The 27,889-nt window shown below is 40.7% G+C and overlaps 2 protein-coding genes across 2 annotated transcripts; one reads left to right on the forward strand and one right to left on the reverse strand.

Moving 5' to 3' along the window:
• The first annotated feature begins 918 nt into the window (after nucleotides 1-918).
• Nucleotides 919-2,073, forward strand: LOC133723242 (uncharacterized mitochondrial protein AtMg00810-like). The gene is made up of 2 exons (XM_062150059.1): nucleotides 919-1,756; nucleotides 1,799-2,073. Exons 1-2 carry the CDS (start codon nucleotides 919-921, stop codon nucleotides 2,071-2,073), a joined length of 1,113 nt encoding a protein of 370 aa, XP_062006043.1.
• A 201-nt stretch (nucleotides 2,074-2,274) lies between these two features.
• On the reverse strand, nucleotides 2,275-27,511 carry LOC133721910 (protein DETOXIFICATION 21-like). The gene is made up of 9 exons (XM_062148685.1): nucleotides 27,441-27,511; nucleotides 26,868-27,216; nucleotides 23,785-24,326; nucleotides 3,884-3,970; nucleotides 3,658-3,714; nucleotides 3,239-3,477; nucleotides 2,951-3,069; nucleotides 2,770-2,856; nucleotides 2,275-2,687 (listed from the first exon to the last, which is right to left on the reverse strand). Exons 2-9 carry the CDS (start codon nucleotides 27,153-27,155, stop codon nucleotides 2,616-2,618), a joined length of 1,491 nt encoding a protein of 496 aa, XP_062004669.1. The 5' UTR covers nucleotides 27,156-27,216; nucleotides 27,441-27,511; the 3' UTR covers nucleotides 2,275-2,615.
• Between the last annotated feature and the right edge of the window lie 378 nt (nucleotides 27,512-27,889).

The raw sequence follows: 27,889 nt of genomic DNA on the forward strand, positions 1-27,889 counted from the left end.
CACTATTCATCAAGTCCACCTACACCCCTAAATCCCAGTATTAATCCGGCCCAGCCCATTCCCCTTCCTCTCTTATCCGATATCCATACCTCAGCGCCTCCTTGTTCTTCGACCCACACCGACGAAATTCCTCAGTCCCCTAGAGCGTCTTCATCGCCTGAGCTCGACCCATCCACTTCTGACCACATACCTTCTTCTCCACCAGCTCAACTTGCTCTAGACCTTCCCCAACTTCCTTCACCACATCAAACCGCCAATTCCGCTGTTCCTCTGGCTAATCCCGATCTCGATGTTCCCCTGGTCCATCCCGATCCTCTGCCGGCGGCCCCTATTCAGCCTCTCCGCCGTTCTCAACGTACCCGAGAAGCCAATGTCCGCCTTAAGGACTACGTTTGCTCGCAGGTGATTCTGCCTCCACACCAACTTTCGTCGGCCTCGCCTGGTCCTACACCAGGTACTAGATATCCCCTTTGTCGCTATTTATCTTATCATCATTTTTCTCCTGCCCATCTTCGTTATGTTGCTACTGTCAGTCGAGATGAGGAGCCGGCTTCCTATGAAATTGCCGTCGCAGATCCCAAATGGCAAGAGGCCATGAATTCTGAGCTTCAAGCTCTCACTGATAATCAAACATGGAGTCTTGTCCCTTTACCCCCTGGCAAACGTCCAATCAGTTGTAAATGGGTCTATCGGATTAAACGCAAGGCTGATGGCTCCGTCGAGCGATATAAGGCTCGCCTTGTTGCTCGGGGTTTCACCCAGGTTGCAGGCATTGATTATCATGACACTTTTTCTCCCACTGCCAAAATGGTAACTGTTCGCTGCCTTCTTGCTATTGCTGCTAGTTAGAATTGGTCTTTACATCAATTAGATGTTAATAATGCTTTCCTCAATAGTGATTTGTTGGAAGAAATTTATATGTCTCCTCCTCCTGGTCTTCGGCGACAGGGGGAGAACCTTGTGTGTCGCCTCCACAAGTCGTTGTATGGACTGAAACAGGCTTCTCGTCAATGGTTCTCTAAGTTCACAGAAGCTATTCTTACTGCTGGCTTCTCTCAGTCAAAAGCCGACTATTCTTTATTTGTCTGCAAAGATGGTACATCTCTCACCGTCTTATTAATCTATGTGGACGATATTTTGATCACAGGAAACAATATGGAGTCTATTAATGACTTGAAGCAATTTCTTCATACTCGTTTTCGTATCAAGGACCTTGGTGATCTGAAATTTTTCCTAGGCATTGAAATAGCTCGTTCCAAGAAAGGGATTTACATATCTCAACGTAAATATGCCTTGGAGATTATCAAAGATAGTGGCTACTTGGGTGCTAAGCCGGTTAAGTTTCCTATGGAAGAATCCAAGCTTTCAAACAAGGGAGAACTACTCAAAGATCCTGCTGCATATCGGCGTCTAGTTGGTCGATTGATTTACTTGACCATTACTAGACCCGATATCACATACTCAGTACATATTCTCAGCCGTTTCATGCATGAACCACGCCAACCTCACATGGCTGTTGCCCTTCGAGTTGTGCGTTACCTAAAGTCATCTCCTGGTCAAGGTTTACTTCTTCGTTCTCATGATTCTTTAAACTTGAGGGCATTTTGTGATTCTGATTGGGCGGGTTGTCCTATTACCCGCCGCTCCACTACTGGTTATTGTATATTCTTGGGAAGTTCTTTAATTTCGTGGAGGACTAAAAGGCAAAAGACTGTTTCACTATCAAGTGCAGAAGCTGAATACAGGGCAATGGCAGGTACATGTTGTGAGCTTACTTGGTTGCGATATTTATTGGCAGATTTACATATGCCTATTTCGAGTCCAGCTATTTTGCATTGTGATAATCAATCAGCCTTGCATATTGCTGCGAATCCTGTATTTCATGAAAGAACACGGCATATTGAAATGGATTGCCATTTCATTCGGGACAAAATTTTACAAGGTGAGGTTGTCACTCAACATGTGATTTCTTCACAGCAATTGGCAGACGTGTTTACTAAAGCTTTGGGGAAAGAGAAGTTCAAATCGCTCATGTGCAAGTTGGGAGTTCTTGACAATCACTCTCCAACTTGAGGGGGAGTGTTGGAAAGTATATTGGCATTTAATTAGGATGATCTGTTAGCATATTTTCAGCATCAATTTGTATCAATCTGTATTCATTCTGTAAACAATCACGTTAGCTGTCTTTCCTTCTTAGTCTCCTAACTAGATAGAGATTCTTAGCTGTCAAGATGTAATCTCTGTATATATTGCTCATCGTCAAATACAAGGAAATCATTCTGGTATAATATCTTTTCCTATACTTAATCTGTTTATTAGTTATCAATAAAGTCTAACACCATTCAACTCAAAAAAAAAAAAAAAAAAACCGTGGTTTATATATAACTCCATGTGAGAAGAATAATAACATCACGTTACTCTCTCAATTACTCTCTTATTCTCACGTCTATCTCTGGAAACATTCTATGAACCAATGAAATGATGCTATGCTTTCCAGATTATTTGGTGTGTGAAATAGTAATCTAAGTTTGCATGTCATTCAACGAACAATGCAAAAGAAAAAAAAAAAAAAGGAAGGAAGCACGCCACTACGCCAGACTAACAGCCGGACATTTTTATGTGTCAGGGCTCGATTCCGGATTGTCAGTTACCACCCAGTTGTTAACACGATTACGAGCTATGGATACCTGTAGACATTGAAATTACTATTAATTGCTTGTATGTGAAATAGGTCAAGGCTAAGGCAGAAAAGAAATCAGCTGTAAATACCTGTTTATCCCAATCAGTTTTGTAGGTAAATATGACTAGTACAATAGTCTGCACAAATGTCCCAAACAACATTCCAATCCAAACACCCTACAGAAGAGTCGAGATAATGAGTTGGTATAGAATTATAAGAGATGAAAAGGGGGAAAAAAAAAAAAGAGGAGAAGATACAAGAATTGCTCACTTTGACTTGTAGGTTTACAACATAACCAAGCACAACTCCTACAGGAATCCCTATCAAGTAGTAGCATGCTATATTGACATATGCTACAATTTTCTGCCGTCCAGCACCAACAGCAACTCCTGTTGTAAACATTATATACGTTCCAAACCATCAAAATATACTCGTAATGTGATTTCGTATCTCTTTTTTCCTCTCGTAACTTGTAAGTGTCATCGTATGCTATACGTGAAATCCTTTGGTTTATTATAATCTAACATGATTTGAGCGTAAAATGCATGGTAACAATACCAGAGAGCACAGGTTGAACACTGTTCAGCAATATGGAGAAAGCCAATAGAGGTGACAAATCGGCGAAGGCTTCAGCTACCTCTTCATTGTCAGTGAAAATGTAGGCAAGACGCTCCCTCAAGAACAGGAAGAACAAGAAAAGCACAAAACCAATGGCAAATGATGTGATCACTATAACCACGATTGAGAACTTTGCCCCTTCTGAGCTACCTCTTCCAAGTTCATTTGACACTCGTACACTAGAAATTCGACACCCAAACTTCAGTACATCACAATCGTGAATACAGTCAAGCATAATATCAACCATATGATTAAAATGCAAGGCCATATAATGGAGATATTATCTTATTCCTGCTTCTATAAAAACTATTTAGTATTTCAAGAATCTAGGAAAACATGATGACAAGAATGATACGTACCTTGCAGCAGCTAAGAAGCCCAGGGATATCATCATTTCCCACCCATTGATGTTGAGGCTGCAGTATTTTATGCACACATGTTAAACACAATGGAATAAAAATAAAACAAAAGAAATACGACAAGCGTTCTAAAGCAGATCGATGATGTAGCTGAAGTCTACATAAAACAAATCAAGGGGAAAGGTACATACATATTTATTATAGAAGGGAATGCCATTGAACTTACCAAATTGCTAGAGCATCAATAGAAACCTCAGCATTTTCCATGTGTCCCGTCAAAAGAATCAAGATTGTGTTGTACCAAAGCTCGAGACTGTTAGGAAAATCAACTCTCTACTCAAAAGATAAAAATGTGTACTAAAACCTGGAATCTTAGGACACTAATTCTTCATTCTAGAAAACAATGCCATTGCTGCATTATAATTTTCCTTCAATCACTTAAATTCTCCAACCTTGTTTTTCTGAAATCTATATCAGGCTAATAGACTAGAGGATATGATGGTAATTAATCTAATTATGATCCTTAAGACAGGAATTTGAAAAACAAAATTAAAGAAATAGAGTAATGTTAGGTGAATCACATTTGGCCGGGGAACCACCTAGAACCCACCTTAGGTGGCAGCTTATGTGGCATATCCATATCATTAAATAATCATTTCTGATTTTTATATTTCTATGTTTTCTTAATTACAAAAATTCCTTTTTTTTTTTCTTTTTTACTTTCTTGATTTTATCTTTTAAACCCTATTATTTTTGTCACGCCCCGGATTTTGAATGATAAATTCAAATCCGAAACCTGAATAATTACAATTACAAAAAAACCAAATCTCGAAACTTCGAGTTCATTATTACAATTCACTCTCACAATATATTATAAAGCTCAAATGAGCATAACACACCTCACAACTTACAATTGTTGTAAAACTCTAACAATTGCTCTAACCGCACGATCACCGTCCTGGTTCTCCTGTCCTGTAGGATTACCCGCTACACAATTTGAATAGTGTACCGGGAGTTGCAACAACACAAAACCCGGTAAGCTTTTTACAGCCAGTATGAGTAAACAAGAAAGAACTGTTGATTTATTAGATTTCAAGACTACCACAAACCCACGTTACTTTCTCACTCTCATATATATATATAGACACTTATGAGTTACTCTCAATTTAGCTCATAAGATCACTCACTCTCATATATATATGTAGACACTTATGAGTTACTCTCAATTTAGCTCATAAGATCCCTCACTCTCATATATATATATAGACACTTATGAGTTACTCTCAAATTCGCTCATAAGATTTCCCAACATTTGGTAGACAGACTCATATATATATATAGACCCTTATGAGTTACTCTCAATTTCCCTCATAAGGTTACCATATATATATTGACACTTATGAGTTACTCTCAATTTCACTCATAAGGTCACTCCACATTTGGCAGACAGACTAGAGCTCTAACTGAACGTAACCACTCGTCCGGCCACAGACGTGATTACGATTTAATACTATTAATAACCACCAGCCCGGTACGAGAGCGTGATTCACTAATAGATGCCATGGTCACCTCGTGACCTAGTGATCTCCACAGATCACAACAATTTATTGTTCCTCAACAATAAAACTCAACACCTCTCACAATATATTGTTTCTCAACAATAAACTCAATACCTCTCACAATATATTGTTTCTCAACAATAAACTCAACACAACTCCAACAATACATATTATTTCACGTAATAATATATATATACAGACATTCACACAGGAATGTCTAATACACCAACAATAGTTCATATGATTGCAAAATAAAGCAATTAAATATATTGGGTTCGTAATATGAACCACGTGAGGTTTACTCACCTCGATAATCCCGCTGCGTCTTCAATTCAGCTCAAAATACGATCCACAATCGTCCACCAACTCAAACCGTCAATCACCTAGTCCAATAATGATCTTGACTTAGCCAACAACTCAAATATGTAATTAAACGACGATCCAACGCTCAGATTCAAATTAAACGATGATCCAACGGTCGGATCTGAATTTAATGATGATCCAACGGTCGGATCCTCACGGATCGCCTTTAGGATCATCCTCCAAAATTATCACGAAGATCCAACGGTCAGATCTTCCTGAATCGCCTTTACTAACATCTCCACAAAATTATATGAAAATCCGACGGTCAGATTCTCACGAATCGCCTACCGAATCACTATTTCTCAATTATACGAAGATCCAACGGTCGGATCTTCGCCCATGACCTCACAAGGTCACCGGGACAGTCATACGATCAACATATCCAAAATTGAAGCAAAACCGATGGTCAGATCTTCACAGATCGTAAACCGAAGATAAACGTAAAAACGTTAAATAGTAACGTCAAAACGTAAATCCACTATTTATCAACTTTTTCTAACATGACCATGTTATATATCAAAACGCTCGTATGGATGCATAGATCATCGCCTAGATAATGAAAACTCGAAATATGGTCTGATGCGCCGCCACAAGCGGTGGTCAGTGGGCGGTCAACGCGGCGGTCAACGCCGGTCAACCACCTCAGATGGCAAAGTGACCAACTACAAACTGGTTCAAAATGAAAGGGTGGTCGACTTTCATACCTGGAGCTAAGCCTGGTTCGGCCTAGATCGTCCTAGATCAAGCGTTGAAGTTGGATTAATCTCGTGCGTCTGATCAGATTCCAGATTGAATCAGGGACGTCGAAATCTTCAACTCGTGATCTTTCACTCCACACTCCAAATCGTCAAGCAAGGCCTATATGGGGATGATCAGGGGGAGGAGGAGATCACGAAAATGGGAACGATCGGCCCATGCAACGCCGGAAAAATGGAATTCCGGTCGGGTCGGATTCCTCTTGGCTGGCTTCTTCGATCTCCATCTGGGGGCAGCAGCGGGGCAAGGCGACACCGGAGGGAGGCCGGGCTTGGAGCGGCGATCACCATGGTGTCCGGGTCGTGGCCGGAGGACGCCGGAGGAGGAAGGAAAATCCGGGTCGGGTCGGCTAAGACCCGTTGGGTCTGACGGTCGAAAGAAGAGAGAGAACGGAGAGAGCTGGGGGACTGTTCAGCAAAAATGAAAATGTTTCGTCCTTAAATGAAAAATCAGATATTTTTCCTATTTATAGAAAATTCCCAATTTTCAAATATTCATAACTTAATCATACGAACTCCGAATATTGCGTTCTACATGTCCACGAACTCGTATCGACGAGCTCTACAACTTTCATGAAGGAAGTTTTCCCAAATTTTGAACGTATAAAAAGTCAACTTTGTTGACCCCCTAAAAACGTTCGTTTTCGAAAATAAAACCGTTCGAACTAATTCCACAACTTCTCCAAGCTTCGTACTCGCTCCTACTATCGTGAAATCATTTCTAAAAATCCACGGAATTTAATTTGGATTTTCCAGGGTATTACAGTCTACCCTCCTTAAAGAAATTTCGTCCCGAAATTTGAGCGTAAGTCAATTCCTCTCGATTAAGGTTGACCTAACCATCGAATCTCCATCTTTCCCAAAGCTGTAGTAATCTACAAAGCCTCAACCCTTGTATAAAAATACATTCCTATAGCCACTAAATCCTTTCATCACAAACGTAAACGCACAACACAACTGTTCAACATCAATCCACATCAATTACACAAAATCATCACATGGATCATCTCATAGATCCTCACATAGATCTTCACATAGATCATCACATAGATCTTCACATAGATCATCACTCTGTACTGGCATACAAGCACAGTAAACACTCTCACAAAGTGTTTCGCTACTCAATTAGCATCACGGTAAATCTTCATAGTAAAACTTAAGATGCATCACTCAAAACAAATCATCCCCAAAAGCACGCCAATAAATTATGTCATCCAATGATGATGACTTGGGCTTGCTCAATCCTTGGGTTAAGCACTAGGGCTGGCCAATTGGGCCTGAAGAAATCGGACCATCCACATTTCGAACCGGCCCAAACCACTTTGGGTTTAACATTTGGGCCTACTATTCGGGCTTACTATTTGGGCTTACTATTTGGGCTTACTATTTGGGCCTACCAATCGGCCCACCAACTTCCAGCTCGGCTACGGTATGAAATTGTACATACCGTATATACGTATGCATACCGTACAGATCGTATATACGTATGCATACCGTACAACTGTATATTCGTATGCATACCGTACAGACCGTATATACGTATGTATACCGTACATACCGTATATACGTCGTATATCAAGCATATACGAGATCCAAAAATATTTGTAAGAGGTAAGGTTCGAACTCCCGACCTCAAACACGAAGGTTTTGCTCCCAACCACTGAAGCAAGAGCTGCCTTCATTAATATATGCTCACGTGTTATATTTATTATGTCATAAGCGACATAAATAAAATAACGGGGGAGGCAAGGTTCGAAACCTTAACCTGCTGCACAAGGGCTTTGCCCACCAACCACTGGAGCACAAGCTGTGCTTAATATAATGTGTACAAATGTTTTACTTATTATGTCATAAGCGAACATAATAAAAATAAACGAGAGGCAAGGTTCGAACCTCTGACCTCTTGTACATGAGCCTTGCTCTTCAACCACTAGAGCACCAGCTGCTCTCGTTACTATCCATGCAACTTCTTTTATTTATTCTATCATAAGCGATAGAATAACAACAAACTGTCGGTACACTCCACGTGCCACGACACGTCTCTTCCGTGATTTACGGAAAGCAAATCACTTTCGGCTAAAGCTGTCTGCCACAGCGTCTCGAGGTTCGGCCTGTCCCCTTACACGCTCAACACGCGCCAACAGCTTTTCCGGGTTTCGGGGCGACTTTAATCCAACGCGTGGATTCAAATTCTGAGATCGTTCATCCAACGGTGGAGATCTGCTCACCTTGTTCTATAAATAGGTGCATTCTGGAGAAAAACTGTTCACTCCAAAAGAAAAGAAATTTTTCTTCCGAGCTCAAGTCTTTCTCTCTCAACTCTTCAGCCTTTCTCTTCTCAAATCCTTCCTTCATCAATTTCAATCCTTCTCTTCTGATCTTCTCTCCCATCTAGTTGATTCAATCCCATCTTTCCTCTGAACTTTCAGATCTTCAATATTTTCCTCCAAATCTTCAATCCTTCTTTCTCAGATCTTTTCTTCCATTTGAAGATTCGATCTCATCTTTCCTCTGAGAATCTCAGATCTCCAATCACCAGTTCAACAACTCCAATCCTTCTAACAAAATCTCCCTCAAACACTAAACCATGTATTCCTCGATTTCCACATCCTCTCACCCCATGACCCAAGAGCCACGAACTCTGCAACTAATGGAGCTCCAAACCCCGCAACAAATGGAACCACAACAACAGCAACCAACAGAGGAGGGAGGAAACACCCAAGCAGCTGGAAGTAGTGCCAACATGGATTTCTGGCGAAGCCGTACCAGGTGGATTCCTACTCCAGAACAAATAAGAATCCTCAAGGATCTTTACTATGTCAAGGGATTTAAGTGCCCAACTACAGAGCAGATTCACGAGATCTGTCTCCAGCTGAACCAGTATGGGTATGTTGAGGGTAAGAACATTTACTTTTGGTTCCAGAACGTCAGGGCTCGAGAGAAGCAGATGAATAGGTGTAATCAGGCTGCTCCAGTGCCCATGAGAACTAGTTCTCTTGGTACTGGTAGATCCATTGATCTCAATTTTGGGTCCACTGGTTCTACTGGTGCTGGTGGATCCATCGACATCAATTTTGGGCCAGCTGGTGGATCCATTGACATCAATTTTGGGTCCACTAGTTCTACTGATGATGGTAGATCCATTGATCTCAACTTTGGTTCCACCTATTCTACTGGTAATGAAGGATTTATTTACTTAAATTTTGTTTCGTATTCTTCCTCACACTTCAACACTAATACCAGTACAACTCTTTTGGCACAACAGGAGGACAAACATCCCTGCAACAACGAGGAGGAGATCACCAGGAGGTTCAAACTCTTCCTCTGTTCCCCGTGCACGGCGAGGACGTCTTTGGTAACCTGAAGGCTACTTCCGAGGAAGGTAGCGCTTTTGGTTACTATTCTGGTGGCTCAGGCGGTTACCACAGTGGCTCAAACGTTTCTCTTGAGCTCAGCCTAAATCCATCCGGAGCTGCTGACTAGGCTTAGTATAGCATAGTCCTCGTTTTTTTTTTTTTTTTTTTTTTTGTAATATAAAATCAATAAGATGGTGTGCATGTTTTCTTTTCTTTTTGTTTAACCAACAACAACACCAAGGATCGAACCTTGGTCACCCAATACTATTTTCAAAACCATAAACAACTCTACTGCACACATCTTTCATAATGATGCAATAAAAACAATCACTCAAAAAGAATCCAACAATCAAATAAGTCGCATCGAGGTCTAGCTAGTATCCTCTGAGTCAAACCAAACACAAACAATTTCGTCGTTAGAATTAGGGTTTAATAAAGCTAAACACATCCTGAGTTAGCTAGGAAAAACCCACATCCTTAGAGTTACCCATACAAATCTTATAAAATCTCAACCATTTCCTCTATTAATTGCTCCATTAAACTTACCACAATTCATACCCTATGAATTTACGATTTAGAAACCGAATCAAACTCCATATCACATAGTAATTCACTTGAACCACTATGGATATACCTAACAAAGTCACTAAAATCAATATCCGAAATTGCGTTTAACTATATCACCTAAGATCAATCACCAAAGGCACACACTCTCATCCAACATCCTTCACAAGAACTGATTCTAACTTTCCCAATTAATTACACCAAAATCAACTCCATTTCAAAACTTTAAGTGTCCCGCCTACTTAAACTTAAAACACAAACAACCTCAAATTCACTTCAGTCCAACTCCATACTACGATCCAAAACTTAAGAAAACTAGTTCACAAAATCAATTTCCTTCACTTAAATAAAACTATGTCCACAAGTCATAGTCAGGTCAACAGACCAAGGTGTCCAAATGGAGAATTTCCAATCCAGTTGTCTTTGTGAAACGCAAAATATCAATCAAAAATGATGCTCGCAACATCAACCACGTATATAAAACACGTTCCTCGAACTCGATTCAATTTTAGAATCACTAAAATTACTACTAGTCCCACTTCAATAACCCTTATGATTATAGGTACTTGTAGATAACTTAAATATATAGTCGTTCGTCTCAATCACTCAAACACAAGATCAAACTCCGTTCTCGCACCTCAAACTCTGCTCAACAACTTACAAACACATGGAAGAATTAACCACAATAATTCCTTCCCTAACCGCAACACTACTCACAACTCCACATGAGTCAAGAATCTATTCAAAAACATTAGTATATCCAACTTAAAAAGGCAAAATTACTATCGATTAATACTCGTATCCACATTACAGACGAGCATAGGTCCACACCATGCCTTCAACCAAACACTTCAACAATCAAAAGAACCTCATTTCCATAAAACAATCCTCGTTGACTTAACAGAGTTGAATCAAGAGGTTTCTATTCCTCAAGGATTGTAACTCGCGGCCACTGAACTTATTCCAATACGAACCTACAAGACAACTGTAAGGTTCTAAGTACAACCCCTTCGAATCTCCATCACCTAAGGAGTATAGTATGCTTGGCTAATACATGTATAACACCTAAAACACAGTATAAGTCAAATACAAATTCATATTAACCAAGTCAATACTATAGGGAAGGTATTCACGTTCCTAAAACGACCTAGCGGCCTAAACAACTCCCAACACTCACGCATACCCAATGACTTAGCCAATACCGAAGAGCACACGATGGGGATCCGCTGCAGACGGGCCATCACTCGGAAGGTATTGACACATCACCAAATATGCACCTTACGCTCTGATACCAAACTGTCACGCCCCGGATTTTGAATGATAAATTCAAATCCGAAACCTGAATAATTACAATTACAAAAAAACCAAATCTCGAAACTTCGAGTTCATTATTACAATTCACTCTCACAATATATTATAAAGCTCAAATGAGCATAACACACCTCACAACTTACAATTGTTGTAAAACTCTAACAATTGCTCTAACCGCACGATCACCGTCCTGGTTCTCCTGTCCTGTAGGATTACCCGCTACACAATTTGAATAGTGTACCGGGAGTTGCAACAACACAAAACCCGGTAAGCTTTTTACAGCCAGTATGAGTAAACAAGAAAGAACTGTTGATTTATTAGATTTCAAGACTACCACAAACCCACGTTACTTTCTCACTCTCATATATATATATAGACACTTATGAGTTACTCTCAATTTAGCTCATAAGATCACTCACTCTCATATATATATGTAGACACTTATGAGTTACTCTCAATTTAGCTCATAAGATCCCTCACTCTCATATATATATATAGACACTTATGAGTTACTCTCAAATTCGCTCATAAGATTTCCCAACATTTGGTAGACAGACTCATATATATATATAGACCCTTATGAGTTACTCTCAATTTCCCTCATAAGGTTACCATATATATATTGACACTTATGAGTTACTCTCAATTTCACTCATAAGGTCACTCCACATTTGGCAGACAGACTAGAGCTCTAACTGAACGTAACCACTCGTCCGGCCACAGACGTGATTACGATTTAATACTATTAATAACCACCAGCCCGGTACGAGAGCGTGATTCACTAATAGATGCCATGGTCACCTCGTGACCTAGTGATCTCCACAGATCACAACAATTTATTGTTCCTCAACAATAAAACTCAACACCTCTCACAATATATTGTTTCTCAACAATAAACTCAATACCTCTCACAATATATTGTTTCTCAACAATAAACTCAACACAACTCCAACAATACATATTATTTCACGTAATAATATATATATACAGACATTCACACAGGAATGTCTAATACACCAGCAATAGTTCATATGATTGCAAAATAAAGCAATTAAATATATTGGGTTCGTAATATGAACCACGTGAGGTTTACTCACCTCGATAATCCCGCTGCGTCTTCAATTCAGCTCAAAATACGATCCACAATCGTCCACCAACTCAAACCGTCAATCACCTAGTCCAATAATGATCTTGACTTAGCCAACAACTCAAATATGTAATTAAACGACGATCCAACGCTCAGATTCAAATTAAACGATGATCCAACGGTCGGATCTGAATTTAATGATGATCCAACGGTCGGATCCTCACGGATCGCCTTTAGGATCATCCTCCAAAATTATCACGAAGATCCAACGGTCAGATCTTCCTGAATCGCCTTTACTAACATCTCCACAAAATTATATGAAAATCCGACGGTCAGATTCTCACGAATCGCCTTCCGAATCACTATTTCTCAATTATACGAAGATCCAACGGTCGGATCTTCGCCCATGACCTCACAAGGTCACCGGGACAGTCATACGATCAACATATCCAAAATTGAAGCAAAACTGATGGTCAGATCTTCACAGATCGTAAACCGAAGATAAACGTAAAAACGTTAAATAGTAACGTCAAAACGTAAATCCACTATTTATCAACTTTTTCTAACATGACCATGTTATATATCAAAACGCTCGTATGGATGCATAGATCATCGCCTAGATAATGAAAACTCGAAATATGGTCTGATGCGCCGCCACAAGCGGTGGTCAGTGGGCGGTCAACGCGGCGGTCAACGCCGGTCAACCACCTCAGATGGCAAAGTGACCAACTACAAACTGGTTCAAAATGAAAGGGTGGTCGACTTTCATACCTGGAGCTAAGCCTGGTTCGGCCTAGATCGTCCTAGATCAAGCGTTGAAGTTGGATTAATCTCGTGCGTCTGATCAGATTCCAGATTGAATCAGGGACGTCGAAATCTTCAACTCGTGATCTTTCACTCCACACTCCAAATCGTCAAGCAAGGCCTATATGGGGATGATCAGGGGGAGGAGGAGATCACGAAAATGGGAACGATCGGCCCATGCAACGCCGGAAAAATGGAATTCCGGTCGGGTCGGATTCCTCTTGGCTGGCTTCTTCGATCTCCATCTGGGGGCAGCAGCGGGGCAAGGCGACACCGGAGGGAGGCCGGGCTTGGAGCGGCGATCACCATGGTGTCCGGGTCGTGGCCGGAGGACGCCGGAGGAGGAAGGAAAATCCGGGTCGGGTCGGCTAAGACCCGTTGGGTCTGACGGTCGAAAGAAGAGAGAGAACGGAGAGAGCTGGGGGACTGTTCAGCAAAAATGAAAATGTTTCGTCCTTAATTGAAAAATCAGATATTTTTCCTATTTATAGAAAATTCCCAATTTTCAAATATTCATAACTTAATCATACGAACTCCGAATATTGCGTTCTACATGTCCACGAACTCGTATCGACGAGCTCTACAACTTTCATGAAGGAAGTTTTCCCAAATTTTGAACGTATAAAAAGTCAACTTTGTTGACCCCCTAAAAACGTTCGTTTTCGAAAATAAAACCGTTCGAACTAATTCCACAACTTCTCCAAGCTTCGTACTCGCTCCTACTATCGTGAAATCATTTCTAAAAATCCACGGAATTTAATTTGGATTTTCCAGGGTATTACAATTTTTCTTTGTGATATTATCTGGGCAACGTCTTCTCTATTAGACGTTTTCTTTTCTGCTCCTCTCACCCCTCCTCAACTCTCTCACCTCTACTTCAATTGATCAACACCTTCTCAATTTGATCTCGGTTTCCTTGCAAGTATCGTCAACAAACCCTCTGCCTAAACATGGTTAGTTTTTTTTTTTTTTTTTTTTTCCTGAGTATGAAACACGAATAGCGTAGCTTGTTTGAAATTAGGGTTTAAGTAATTTTGTCTATTCAAATCCACTTCCCCCTAAACCCTAATTTCAAACAACTATGCTATTCGTGTTTCATACTCAAGAAGAAAGAAAAGAAAAAATAAATAAAAAAAGAACTAACCATGTTTAGGCAAAGGGTTTGTTGACGATACTTGCGAGGAAACCGAGATCAAATTGAGAAGGCGTTGATGAATTGAAGAAGAGGTGAGAGGGTTGAGGAGGGGTGAGAGGAGGAGAAAAGAAAACAACGTCTGATAGAGAAGACGTTGCCCAGATTGACAGGACCCACCCCGGATTTCACCCTGAAATCCGAAGTGACCCTGCGGGGCCCACCTTAGAAGAAATTTTGCCAAAAATTAGGCAGAACTTCCCCTAAAGTGGACAACCCAAAACCTGTAGAAAGAGAATTTACACTTCTAAATCACCCATCCTTATTCTCCTGGAGCCACCCTGCTCCCCCAAACAACATCAACCAAAATCACAACACACAAATCTCAACTTAACAACCTTAATTCCGCAGGTAATCAGAGCAATTCTAATAGAAATGTAAATGAGGAAAACCTAATTCAAGGAAATCGCGGAAGCCATACTGTTGACTATGCCACGACTCCATGTACGCTCGACCTCAACTAATTTCTCCTGCACACTGGGCATTTGAAACCGAAGGGCCCAGGGGAAAGTACATAAAAACGTTAGCGTGAGTGGACAAAAATAAACAATTTAAAACCAAAAGTATTTTATACTTTCCCACATTTATTTCTTTAAAAATCCCGATGCATGCAACAATTTAAAGAAACATAACTTTAGTTCAGCTCAAGAAAACCGACTAGCCCCGCTAGCCACAACCAAGCAAAGACGAAAGAACTCTGATACTCAAGAAAATAAGACCAGCCCCGCTGGTTAAGGGAATCGGACTAGACCCCGCTAGCCCAGCAATAATATAATGAGTAGGGGAAGATGATAGCCATACGAATAAGCCACTCAGGCTTGGGTGATAGCCTCCCAGGCTAAAGAACTCTCATAACTCCCGTAATATACCCTTACGCCACTAAGTGTAGCGATAGGATACTGGGCTACAGAATTACTGTCAGAGAGACAGTAACCTGCGCCACAAAGGCGGAAGGGCTACGGTGATCCCATCACCGCGCCACAAAGGCGGAAAATCAATGCTAGCATGATAAAATCACCCCTCAGTATGGCACAGGGAAACATAACCGAAAACCAAGTAAATCCATAAATACATAAGGCTTCCCCAACTCTCGCAAATGAATTTCCAACGACGTGTCCCACACGCCAAGAGTATCATCATGATTCGAAACAAAACCAATTCCAAAATCATCATCGAGGCATTCCCAATGCCAAAACCGAAAGTCGATAAACAAACAAGAAAAATTCCATCGAAATCTCATTCCGAAAATCTTTCGGAGATCTCAAATCGGTGAATGAAAAATAAATATGAAATTCCGGAAATCACCTCGGAAAAGAATTCATTGAAAATCACAATATCAGAATTTCAAATAATAATTATAATCAATTTCTGAAAATCAATTTATATTCTCAAAAACAACTCATAAATCCAAATCCGAGCATAATAAGTTCATATCCGAAACTCATGAAAAAACAATGTCAAATTATAATCCAAGACAAAATATCATGCTCGATAAATAAAACGATAATTAAATAAACCAATAATTTCAAAATAAATGCATGCATCATTTACTTAAAAACAAAAGTCCACTCACAGTACTATTCCGACGATCACGTATACGAGTTCTTTCATCGAGCCAGGGCTCGGTACGACATCCTGTACACGATTATATTCCGTGAATAATTATTCAACAATTTAATATAATTCCTAAACTCAATTCCTCATAAATTACATCTCCCATTCTCCTCGGATTCAGCCCAAATTATACCACTAATACCAATTCGTTAATTTAAAGGTTCCAAGGCAGAACCGAGAGATATCCAACGGTCGGATTCTCGTAATTCGATAATCGAAACCTTAAATTTCAAAATCCATAAATAATTCTAAGTTTCTCCAGAAATTACTAAACTTCACAAACAAGCTCTACTCAAATTATAGGATTTAATGGGCTAAAAATTGGAATTAAATGTCAGCCCTACGCGCCACCACGCGCCACCCACAGTGGCGGCGAGTGGGGCCCACGCGCCGGCGGCCACCACCTCCGATGGCCACCAAATTTGGACAGTAGCTTCTACTCAACAAACCCAACCATTCATTCAACTACAACATCTCACAATTTTACCTTTAAATGATCGAATCGAACCGGTGAAGAAAACCTAGAATTCCAAGAACCCTAGAATTGGGTTTCGATCAATTCTCCCTCCACACTGCAAATCGGACTGCAAGACCTTAGGGGAAATGATCCTTGTCAAAAACCCGGCCTTCGATGTCCGTCTGGTGACCGGAGGTGGCCGGAATCGCCGGAAATCGGCGAAACTCCAAACTGTAGCCGGGAACGATATTGCCTCAATTCGAGGTTTCTGGGCCAAATCGCCACAACCCAAGGCCGGTAGGGTGCAGGGAGGAAGGAGGCGCTCCTGTGGTGGCCGGTTGTTCGCCGGACGGCGAAAAATCGAGGGGGAGGCAGAGTGACCGAAAGGGAAAGAGAGAGTTCGGGGGAGAGGAGAGAGAAGAGAGAGAGAGCCGGTAAGTTTCCAAAATTGGAAACTTACCACAGTGATTTTCCCTTTTTATAGAAACTTACCTTGAACAGTAACTTTTCCTTTTTCGCTTATAACTTTGGCATGCGAGCTCCGATTTTTACGTACCACATATGCACGCGCTCGGTTTAACGTCCTCTACAACTTCCATGAAGAACATTTTCTCAAATTTTGACCCAAACAAAAAGTCATCCTTTAGGGCCACTATAACTACTAAACCGAAAGTAAAAGTGAAAGTAAAGGTCGTTTACCGTCCAAATGACAAGTAAACCGGTGAATTCTGGTTCGGGACGTTACAATCTCCCCTCCTTAAAAAAATTTCGCCCTCGAAATTTCAAACCGTTGAAGAGTACACCTCAACTCGAAGTACTGCTCAAACACGTAGAACTTAGTTTCAAAAAATGTTCCAAGAGTTGGCCGATCGAATAAGGAGATCAAACTTTAAGAGAAACAATCCTCATTCAATACCTTCTAAAACTTTAAACTTGTCGTCTCTTCCTTGGGTTAAGTTCACCTTCACAATCTCATGTCACTACTTTAACAATCCAAAGAGTCTCTAACCATACCAACTACTCAAGCAAAACACAACCTGTTTATAACCCAGAAAACATAAGGTACTGACATTACAAGTCACTCGTTTGGAAAGAGGTATCCATAATCTTTTCATATAACTTGTATGGTGAAGATCCACTCTGTTCACCAATAACGTGATGATAACCACTAGGTGATCACAGTTACTATAAACCCAAGACAAGTAGTTCTGTAACTACCACAAAAATAACACTTTCTTTTGTCTGTTTGTACTTAAATTTCTGATCAAATGTCATTTCATGTAAAGGTCTCACTGTGACCACAAGTATCAAAGGGTAGCTCGCTCAATTTGATCAATTTTTAATCGTTTAACTTTTTGACTGCCATAATCCTTGCACATGTACTACTATCATAATATTTCACTCTTTTCTTCGTGTTCCATGTTCCAACAATCAATACCAAACTACAAAGTACTTAGGTATAGTCAACCTTTCTTCCTTGACTCAAAACTGACATTCCCCAGCAATACTTGTTCTTTACCAAGCTGGGAATAAAGACTATTGAAAGTCCGTTCTCTAAGCAACACTTATTTAATATAATTTCTGCTTCAACAATAACAATTTCAAAACAAAAGACTTCCTTAATTGTTTGTGCTTAAATTCCTAATCGAAGGTCGTTCACATAAAGGTCCCATAGTTGTCAACGCACAAAGGTTAACCTCGAACGAATCCACAAGTTCTTAATCAAGTAGGTTATGGGACCACCACACTTCCGCTGCGCTACTCTAATACCTGACTAAAATCATTGGTCAAGCCATGAGATGACGTTCTGAGTCAACTAGGAAAACTCATTTGATATCTACCTTGCTAGCTACACCTATAGTATCTTATACTAGCTAACTAGCGTTGTTCCTCACAAACTTCCTATAATTGTAATGTAGTGGAAAACTCTTCCAAATCACATATGTTTCAAGGAATCTACTAATTGTCAACGTTCTCAATCCAAACTGTTAAGATTCCTCACATGAAAGTGTTTATTTAATGGCACGCAATGAGTACCACGTCGTTCGAAACCTGGTGCAAAGCAATAACCGTCACTTCACAATCTATTCCAACCCAAGATTCGAATTCAGGAGGAGATGCATCGCACTAACACTGTTCTTAGCTGAGGCTACACTTCTATAATAGTCATAGGCCGGAAATCTGGTTGAACCCATGTCATTATCGTTGATCTCTATTGCCCCAAATGATATTCTTAATTCATATACCTCAGTAATTCTCACTACCGAGAGCACCTCAATCTGAATTACTAGATGTTAGACTCGAATCTTGATCAATCCAAAATAGAATAGCTTTCTTAATTAGTTAGGGAAAACTCTCTCTTATAACTACTTCACCAGCCCAAATAGCAACATTTCAAACCAGCTGACAAAACCTCATGACAACTTTATTACAGATACAACATTGTGGAAAGTTTTCCTAACCCTGTATGTACCAACCCCTTTACTGGACTACACTGTAACCAACAACACTTATAAATGTTCCAAATCCGATCCAAGAGTTGACCAACTATAAAAGAGATTCAATTCTTAAAATTAACGATTCTCAAACTGAAACCTTGCCAGACATTTTAATTTGATCGATTCCATAGCAACCCCGCCGAACTCAATATTCCAAAAGAAAGGTTCACCTCCGCTCGTGACAGAAAAACCCTATGTTCCAAGCAATATGCAATTATCTCAAATGTGTAACCAGAACATAAAGCAAAATTTCGAGAGTAGAAGGCTTAAGGGTAAACTAAAATCGATTACGTGAGTGTAAGGCACCCCAAATACTGTAAAAAAGAAAATCGACTTACGAATTAAGGAAAAAGATATCGAAGCAATAACGAAATCCACAAGCAGGAAAGAGATTCTTCCGTAGTCCCCAAAGGACTCATCGAGAAAACCATCATTAAATGCTGGCAGAATTCCAAAACTTATTGACTAGCATCGCCCCGCAAGGAAACTATCACCAAACCTTCTTCGTTACTCTAAGCTTCAAAACTTTGATCATAACCACATCACATGGGAATTCCACTTGCATTACTACGGACACTCCGTGGGGTTATTACGACCCATTCTTGATCCCAAGTTCAATGATTTCACCGAAACGGATATCCAACGACACCAAACAGTACCTTCATACGCGATAAAGTGATCAAAACCGTCAAAGACGATTCGAATGTCCTTGATTTCTGAAACCTTTCGCATCCTCAATTCTCACTTTTGTGCTTTAAATCGATTGCAAATTCCTAAATTTTGCTGTACCAGTCATCCTCCCCTGACGACATCACCCATCATATGATGGACACCCGTCCAACAATATGTATCACTCTCAACGATACTAAGATCCGAAGGTGGTCCCACCACCTAACGATCCAATTTAAGCTCCACACGTAAGAAGTTTTACTCAAAATATAACTTAGAACTCCGGTCGAACTATGACCTTAAATACTTCCTGAGGCAACTGGGAAAACTCATGTCCTTAGAGTTACTCTACTTACTACTCTTATCAAATCTCGACCATTCAATCTAACAATCACTCCATCCAGAACTTACTACATTTCAATCCCTATGACTCCACGATTCAGAATTCAAATCAAACTCCATATCATATAGTGATTCGCTTGAACCACTATAGATACCCAACAGGATCACTATCATCAATCCCTGAAGTTGCGATAAACCATTTCACCGAAAAAAAAAATCATTAACCAAAAACACACAACCTCGGACAATATTCTTCACTTGGACAAGACTATGTCCACAAGTCATGGTCAGGTCAACAGACCAAGGTGTCCAAATAGAGGAAATTCCCAATCCGGTTGTCTTTGTAAATTGCAAAATATCAATCCAAAATGACTCTCACAACACCAACCACTTCTACATGACACATCCCCCGTAACTCGATTCAAGATTAGAACCACAAGTACTATTAGTCCTACATCAAACCACAATTCTGATTCTAAGTATTCGGAGACAGCCCAAAGCTATAGTCGCTCGTCTCCGATACTCAAACACGAAATCGAACTTTGTTCTCGCACCTTAAACCCAGCTCCAACAACTTACTGGCATCGAGGAAGAAATAACCACAACATTTCCTCGAATCACATTTCATAGTACAACTCGAATCTGTAAAGTAACCTTACTCTACCATTTCTAGGGACAGGTGCATGACATGAATCAATCTGATACGTAGCGAAATTCCTATGAGGTCGGCGTACAGGAGCCATAGAATCCAAGGAACCCAACAAGACATATACCGTACACGCTTAATGAATACCTCAGCACCGAAGAGTATACGATGGGGAACCGCTGCAGTCGGGCCATCACTCGGGAGGTACTGTGTAACATCAAGCATATAAGGTGACAAGATCGAAAATGGTCTACAAAATCAGACAACCTAATGCTCTGATACCAAATGATAGGACCCGCCCCGGATTTCACCCTGAAATCCGAAGTGACCCTGCGAGGCCCACCTTAGAAGAAATTTTGCCAAAAATTAGGCAGAACTCCCCCTAAAGTGGACAACCCAAAACCTGTAGAAAGAGAATTTACACTTCTAAATCACCCATCCTTATTCTCCTGGAGCCACCCTGCTCCCCCAAACAACATCAACCAAAATCACAACACACAAATCTCGACTTAACAACCTTAATTCCGCAGGTAATCAGAGCAATTCTAATAGAAAGGTAAATGAGGAAAACCTAATTCAAGGCAATCGCGGAAGCCATACTGTTGACTATGCCTCGACTCCATGTACGTCCGACCTCAACTAATTTCTCCTGCACACTGGGCATTTGAAACCGAAGGGCCCAGGGGAAAGTACATAAAAACGTTAGCGTGAGTGGACAAAAATAAACAATTTAAAACCAAAAGTATTTTATACTTTCCCACATTTATTTCTTTAAAAATCCCGATGCATGCAACAATTTAAAGAAACATAACTTTAGTTCAGCTCAAGAAAACCGACTAGCCCCGCTAGCCACAACCAAGCAAAGACGAAAGAACTCTGATACTCAAGAAAATAAGACCAGCCCCGCTGGTTAAGGGAATCGGACTAGACAGTCCACTCACAGTACTATTCCAACGATCATGTATACGAGTTCCTTCATCTAGCCAGGGCTCGGTACGACATCCTGTACACGATTATATTCCGTGAATAATTATTCAACAATTTAATATAATTCCTAAACTCAATTCCTCATAAATTACATCTCCCATTCTCCTCGGATTCAGCCCAAATTATACCACTAATACCAATTCGTTAATTTAAAGGTTCCAAGGCAGAACCGAGAGATATCCAACGGTCGGATTCTCGTAATTCGATAATCGAAACCTTAAATTTCAAAATCCATAAATAATTCTAAGTTTCTCCAAAAATTACTAAACTTCACAAACAAGCTCTACTCAAATTATAGGATTTAATGGGCTAAAAATTGGAATTAAATGTCAGCCCTACGCGCCACCACGCGCCACCCACAGTGGCGGCGAGTGGGGCCCACGCGCTGGCGGCCACCACCTCCGATGGCCACCAAATTTGGACAGTAGCTTCTACTCAACAAACCCAACCATTCATTCAACTACAACATCTCACAATTTTACCTTTAAATGATCGAATCGAACCAGTGAAGAAAACCCAGAATTCCAAGAACCCTAGAATTGGGTTTCGATCAATTCTCCCTCCACACTGCAAATCGGACTGCAAGACCTTAGGGGAAATGATCCTTGTCAAAAACCCGGCCTTCGATGTCCGTCTGGTGACCGGAGGTGGCCGGAATCGCCGGAAATCGGCGAAACTCCAAACTGTAGCCGGGAACGATATTGCCTCAATTCGAGGTTTCTGGGCCAAATCGCCACAACCCAAGGCCGGTAGGGTGCAGGGAGGAAGGAGGCGCTCCTGTGGTGGCCGGTTGTTCGCCGGACGGCGAAAAATCGAGGGGGAGGCAGAGTGACCGAAAGGGAAAGAGAGAGTTCGGGGGAGAGGAGAGAGAAGAGAGAGAGAGCCGGTAAGTTTCCAAAATTGGAAACTTACCACAGTGATTTTCCCTTTTTATAGAAACTTACCTTGAACAGTAACTTTTCCTTTTTCGCTTATAACTTTGGCATGCGAGCTCCGATTTTTACGTACCACATATGCACGCGCTCGGTTTAACGTCTTCTACAACTTCCATGAAGAACATTTTCTCAAATTTTGACCCAAACAAAAAGTCATCCTTTAGGGCCACTAAAACTACTAAACCGAAAGTAAAGGTCGTTTACCGTCCAAATGACAAGTAAACCGGTGAATTCTGGTTCGGGACGTTACACAGATAATATCACAAAGAAAAAAAAAAAGGGTTTAAAAGATAAAATCAAGAAAGAAAAAAAGAAAAAAAGAAAAAAAAAAAAGGATTTTTGTAATTAAGAAAACATAGAAATATGAAAATAAGAAATTATGCTTTAATGATATGGATACGCCACATAAGCTGCCATCTAAGGTGGGCTCTGGGGAACCACCTAAAATGTGGTTCACCTAGCATTACTCAAAGAAATTTGCTGGGTGTGAGATTTGCTGCAACAATCAACATCAAAAATTGATGCGGAGATAATCCAAGTTTTGCTGGGTGTGAGATTTGCTGGCTATGATTTTTGCTGGGTGTGAGTTTTGCTAAGGGTATTGTTGGAAAAGTTTATGAGTACAATTATAAATTTTATTTTTTTATTGAGTGTAAAAAACTTGTTGGGTCTACATAGAAATTTGTTGGGTACATTTAGAAAGACCCTAATTTTATACTACATGGAAAAATAACTTAACCAAGAATTTCAAGATACCGTTGGAAAGAGATGAAAAAAAAAAAATCTGTTGTTTCTTCAAATGTAAAGTTAGCCAATATCCACTAGTACATATATTATGCGATATATGACAGCTCCTACTTGATAAAATATACCTGTATCCAGATTTTCTCAACGACCAAAATAAGTATATTATAAGACCTTGCACATTTAACAATAAAAAGAAAACAACAACAAGATAGGAACAGAAGAAAAATTAAGAAATTCTTACCAAAGCATAACACCGGAAGACAGAGAAAGTTTGATAATATCCCAGAGATCTTTGAAAGCTAAGGTGGAGAAACCTTTCCACGTTTCTGGACATCCTCCACATGTAATAAATAAAAGCTGACCAAAATTTGGTATCCAAAATGCTACAATTGTTGACAGCATTGCACCAGGTATCCCAAATTTAAATCTCACAGTTAAAATCCATGAAAGGAGGATATGGACTGCAAGAGCAAATGCTGACAAGTAAACAATGATCATATTTTTGCACTGGGATTGCAAAAACATTTGGCACGTAAAGGATACAAAAAATGCGAAAATCACAGGGATTGTCCAGAGAGAAATATATCCTGCGACTTGTGCAATGCTCTTTTCTTGGCCTAAAGCCTCCAGAATTGGGGTTACAAAGAAACAAATAGGAACAAGGAACAATGCGCTCACAGACAATACTATCCATGATCTTTGAAGATATACTCCAAGCATGTGGTATTGTTTTGCACCATATGATTGACCACAAAGAGTTTCCAGCGCACTAGCCATGCCCAGCTGTAAACGATTAAAGATGACTTGATTAACGAATTGCATATATTGTAGCAACAGAAAATGATGGTAGGGAGAGGTTAAGGAGCAACTCCAAGGGTCTTCAAAATGTAGAAGATAGGGGGAGTTGTGTTCATGGGCGTGTATAGCTCTTGGGGTAGAGTGATCTTCTAGGTTGAGAGAGGGTGTACAAGGGGTATCCTTTTGAATACAAGGGCTCGGGTTGGATATAAACTTGAGTGCTCGAGTTGTGCATAAACTTGAGTGGTGTATCTTGTACTTGTGTAATTCTCTCATAGTGAAGATGAAAACTCTCCGAGGATGTAGGCATGGATTTTGGCCGAACCTCGTTAAAACTTCTTGTCTTCTTTGCTTGGTTGTTTCTTCTTTCCATCTCTACTATTAGTTCTTGCATGGCGGGGGATTAATTTCCCAACAACGGGGGATTAATTTCCCTAACAAGTGGTATCAGAGCCGATGGTTCGGCTGGGACTTATCATCCGAGGTGGAGTCAGGTGAATGGTCAAGGTGGCAGCCCGAAGGTGCAATAGGTGAGTCAGCTCAGGAAAATTCCTAGCAGGTAGAGCGGGTCGGAGACTCAAGGAAATCCTCATCGATGGTGTACTCGATAGGTGGAGTGATTCGCGTGCTAGGGGGAGCAAGGTGGACTCGGGAAAAATCCTATTCAAAAGTGGAGCTGCAAGGGACCATGATATGACTCAAGGGGATGATGGCTGGTGAGGTTGTATGTGCCATGGCAAGTTCTAGTGCTTCACAATTCAAGGTGGTGTAGATTGATGGAAGAGAAATTGCACTCTTGGGTAAGAAGAGTGGACGACATCCTATTCAACAAGGCCCTACTAAATCGTTGATGGGAAAGGATGTAAAGCAAAGGAAGATGCAAACTGCCAGAGGACTTTATTAGACGCAGCAGGTCTAAATCCCGGGGCAGAGGAATGGGCAAGTAGTGCTGCAATTTCAAGGAGCAGGGACACATAAAGCTGGATTGTCTGAGGTCAAAACAGAAGGATGATAAGGGCTCATGTTGCTCCAAGGCTGGTGCAGCAAAATGTCTTAGTAATCTTGGAGAATTTCTCACACTCCAAAGGTTATGACACTTTTTCTCAAAGTTGAGCCAGTTACACTCCAAGGGCTGTAGGTGTCAACAGCAGGGGGAGTTGTGTTCTGATGTAGGGAGAAAAGTGTGGAAGTATGTTCCGTCTGATAGGAAAAACTCAGACCTCGAAGGTTGAAGGGAAACGGTGTGCACAAGGATGCAGGTACCTGAAACGGGTCTCGTTTGTGAGTATAGCAAAGACTCCAGTTACAAGTTTCCAGGTTTCAGACGATGGTGAGAAGGTAAATCCTGCTGGGGAAGGGGTGAAGTCGAGGTCCCTCTTCGGAGCCAACTAGTGATTGTTGTCTCGGTGCAATTACACATGATATTGGTCGATTGAATCAGGGGGAGTTAGAACCACGTGCAACTGATTCGGATGATGTGTAATTAGTGGAAGAATAAGGCCAATGGATTGCTTGTGGGTATAACAAGCAGTGTCTCGGATTGAGATGGGCTTCAGAGGGTTGAAGTGATAGTGTGCTTGTGGGTATAACAAGTAGTGTCTCGGATCGAGACGGACTTCAAGGATTGAAGTGATGATGCAGCTTGTGAGCATATCAAGCGATGTCTTGGGTCGAGATGACTTCAGGGATTGAAGTGGTGGTGCGGAGCTCTCCACCAAATTCGGGAGGGGGAGATTGTTGGGTTTGGTGCCTATCCCTCCTTGGTGGAGATATTTTGCATGGTATTAATTGTTTGTGCATTCAAGGTGACAACTTATGCATGGAAAATTGGTGCATGGTCAAGTGCATGCATTGGGTATAAATGCATGGTCAAGTTGATGCATTGGGAATAAATGCATGGTTAAATTCATGTATTGACCTTTTAGTCTTCCTAGGGAGTTAATGTGGGAGATGAGTGATTGATTCATGAATGAGCATTGATGAAGTGAGTCTAGAGACTTCTATCAATGGTATAAATAGATGAAGCTTGTGTGGAGGCAAGAAGGGAGAGGTTAAGGAGCAACTCCAAGGGTCTTCAAAATGTAGAAGATAGGGGGAGTTGTGTTCATGGGCGTGTATAGCTCTTGGGGTAGAGTGATCTTCTAGGTTGAGAGAGGGTGTACAAGGGGTATCCTTTTGGATACAAGGGCTCGGGTTGGATATAAACTTGAGTGCTCGAGTTGTGCATAAACTTGAGTGGTGTATCTTGTACTTGTGTAATTCTCTCATAGTGAAGATGAAAACTCTCCGAGGATGTAGGCATGGATTTTGGCCGAACCTCGTTAAAACTTCTTGTCTTCTTTGCTTGGTTGTTTCTTCTTTCCATCTCTACTATTAGTTCTTGCATGGCGGGGGATTAATTTCCCAACAACGGGGGATTAATTTCCCTAACATATCTATCATTGCCTCAATAGTTTGAAAAAAAGAAGATTACGATGACAGGAGTAAATGAAGCCAAAAAAAGTACAAAACAACAAATATACGTACCAAGATACCATTGTTGAACCTGACGAATACTGTGAATACAAGAGAAAATGCAGCTAATTCAGTAGAGCCGATGTGGCCAATAAAGGCTAGACTGATGACACTTGTTCCAAAAGTTGAGAATCTGGTGAATATAGCAGGTCCAGCCACCACCCACATCTTCTTGGATTCATTCCATATCTTGTACTTGACACCCAAATCTTCATCTTCACGTTTGTCAACACTGCTGCTGCTGCTGCTGCAGCAACTTGTCTCTTTTATCAAAAGATTCTTTTTGATGCCTTGTTCCATATTGTGAGCAAGGATTCCACGACTTAATTCTCTGCTCTAATACGCAATATGATCAACTTACCTGTATACATAGCCAGCAAATTAAACTGGAAACTATTTTCCTATAAATATCCACTTGTATGTAATCTCTGCCACTCTGGAGTTAAAGCTAACAAGCCTTAAGACTTTCTTGCCACAACATGAGCAACTCATGATCCGGCCACTTATATGCAAGTGAGTGAGTGTGTGTGTGTGTGTGTGTTTATATATATATATATAGAGAGAGAGAGAGAGAGAGAGAGTCACCAAAATAAGCCCAATCAAGGGGGCAATGCATCTTCAGAAATTTTGCAGAATAACAAGAAGAAGAAGAAGAAGAACAGAGAAGTGCTTTATAAAATAAACAACTCACACCTACTACTCCACTAGCTCGCCTCAGATTCAATTATTATAAGGGAAAATTTCATGAATGGCACCCAACGTAAGGCCCACTATGCATTTCAGTACATCAAGTTTCAAAATATAAATTTTGGTACATGAGGTTTCAAAACCGACTCAGTATACATACACGACGTCAATGACGCCGTTAGTTTGGTGCCAGTTGTCGTATTTCAAGGGGTAAAACGGTGTCTTCACATTTTTTACTCTGAGCACCCAGCTATCTCTCTTCTTTTGTTCTGGGCACCCAGCTCTCTCTCTCTCTCTCTCTCTCTTCCCCCTCCCTCAATTGGAAATCGGAAGCAGGTTCCGGGATC

Source organism: Rosa rugosa, chromosome 7, assembly GCF_958449725.1.
Source record: "Rosa rugosa chromosome 7, drRosRugo1.1, whole genome shotgun sequence".
Classification (NCBI taxonomy): domain Eukaryota; kingdom Viridiplantae; phylum Streptophyta; class Magnoliopsida; order Rosales; family Rosaceae; genus Rosa; species Rosa rugosa.

Excerpts from the sequence above, each read along its gene's own strand:
- LOC133723242 (XM_062150059.1), top strand. The coding sequence starts at position 919 with ATGTCTCCTCCTCCTGGTCTTCGGCGACAGGGGGAGAACCTTGTGTGT. Across the intron at positions 1,757-1,798 it reads TGAATACAGGGCAATGGCAG|ATTTACATATGCCTATTTCG; the intron begins GTACATGTTGTG and ends ATTTATTGGCAG.
- LOC133721910 (XM_062148685.1), bottom strand. The coding sequence starts at position 27,155 with ATGGAACAAGGCATCAAAAAGAATCTTTTGATAAAAGAGACAAGTTGC. Across the intron at positions 3,971-23,784 it reads TCTTCCGGTGTTATGCTTTG|TCTCGAGCTTTGGTACAACA; the intron begins GTAAGAATTTCT and ends TTTTCCTAACAG. Across the intron at positions 2,688-2,769 it reads AAACTGATTGGGATAAACAG|GTATCCATAGCTCGTAATCG; the intron begins GTATTTACAGCT and ends CAATGTCTACAG.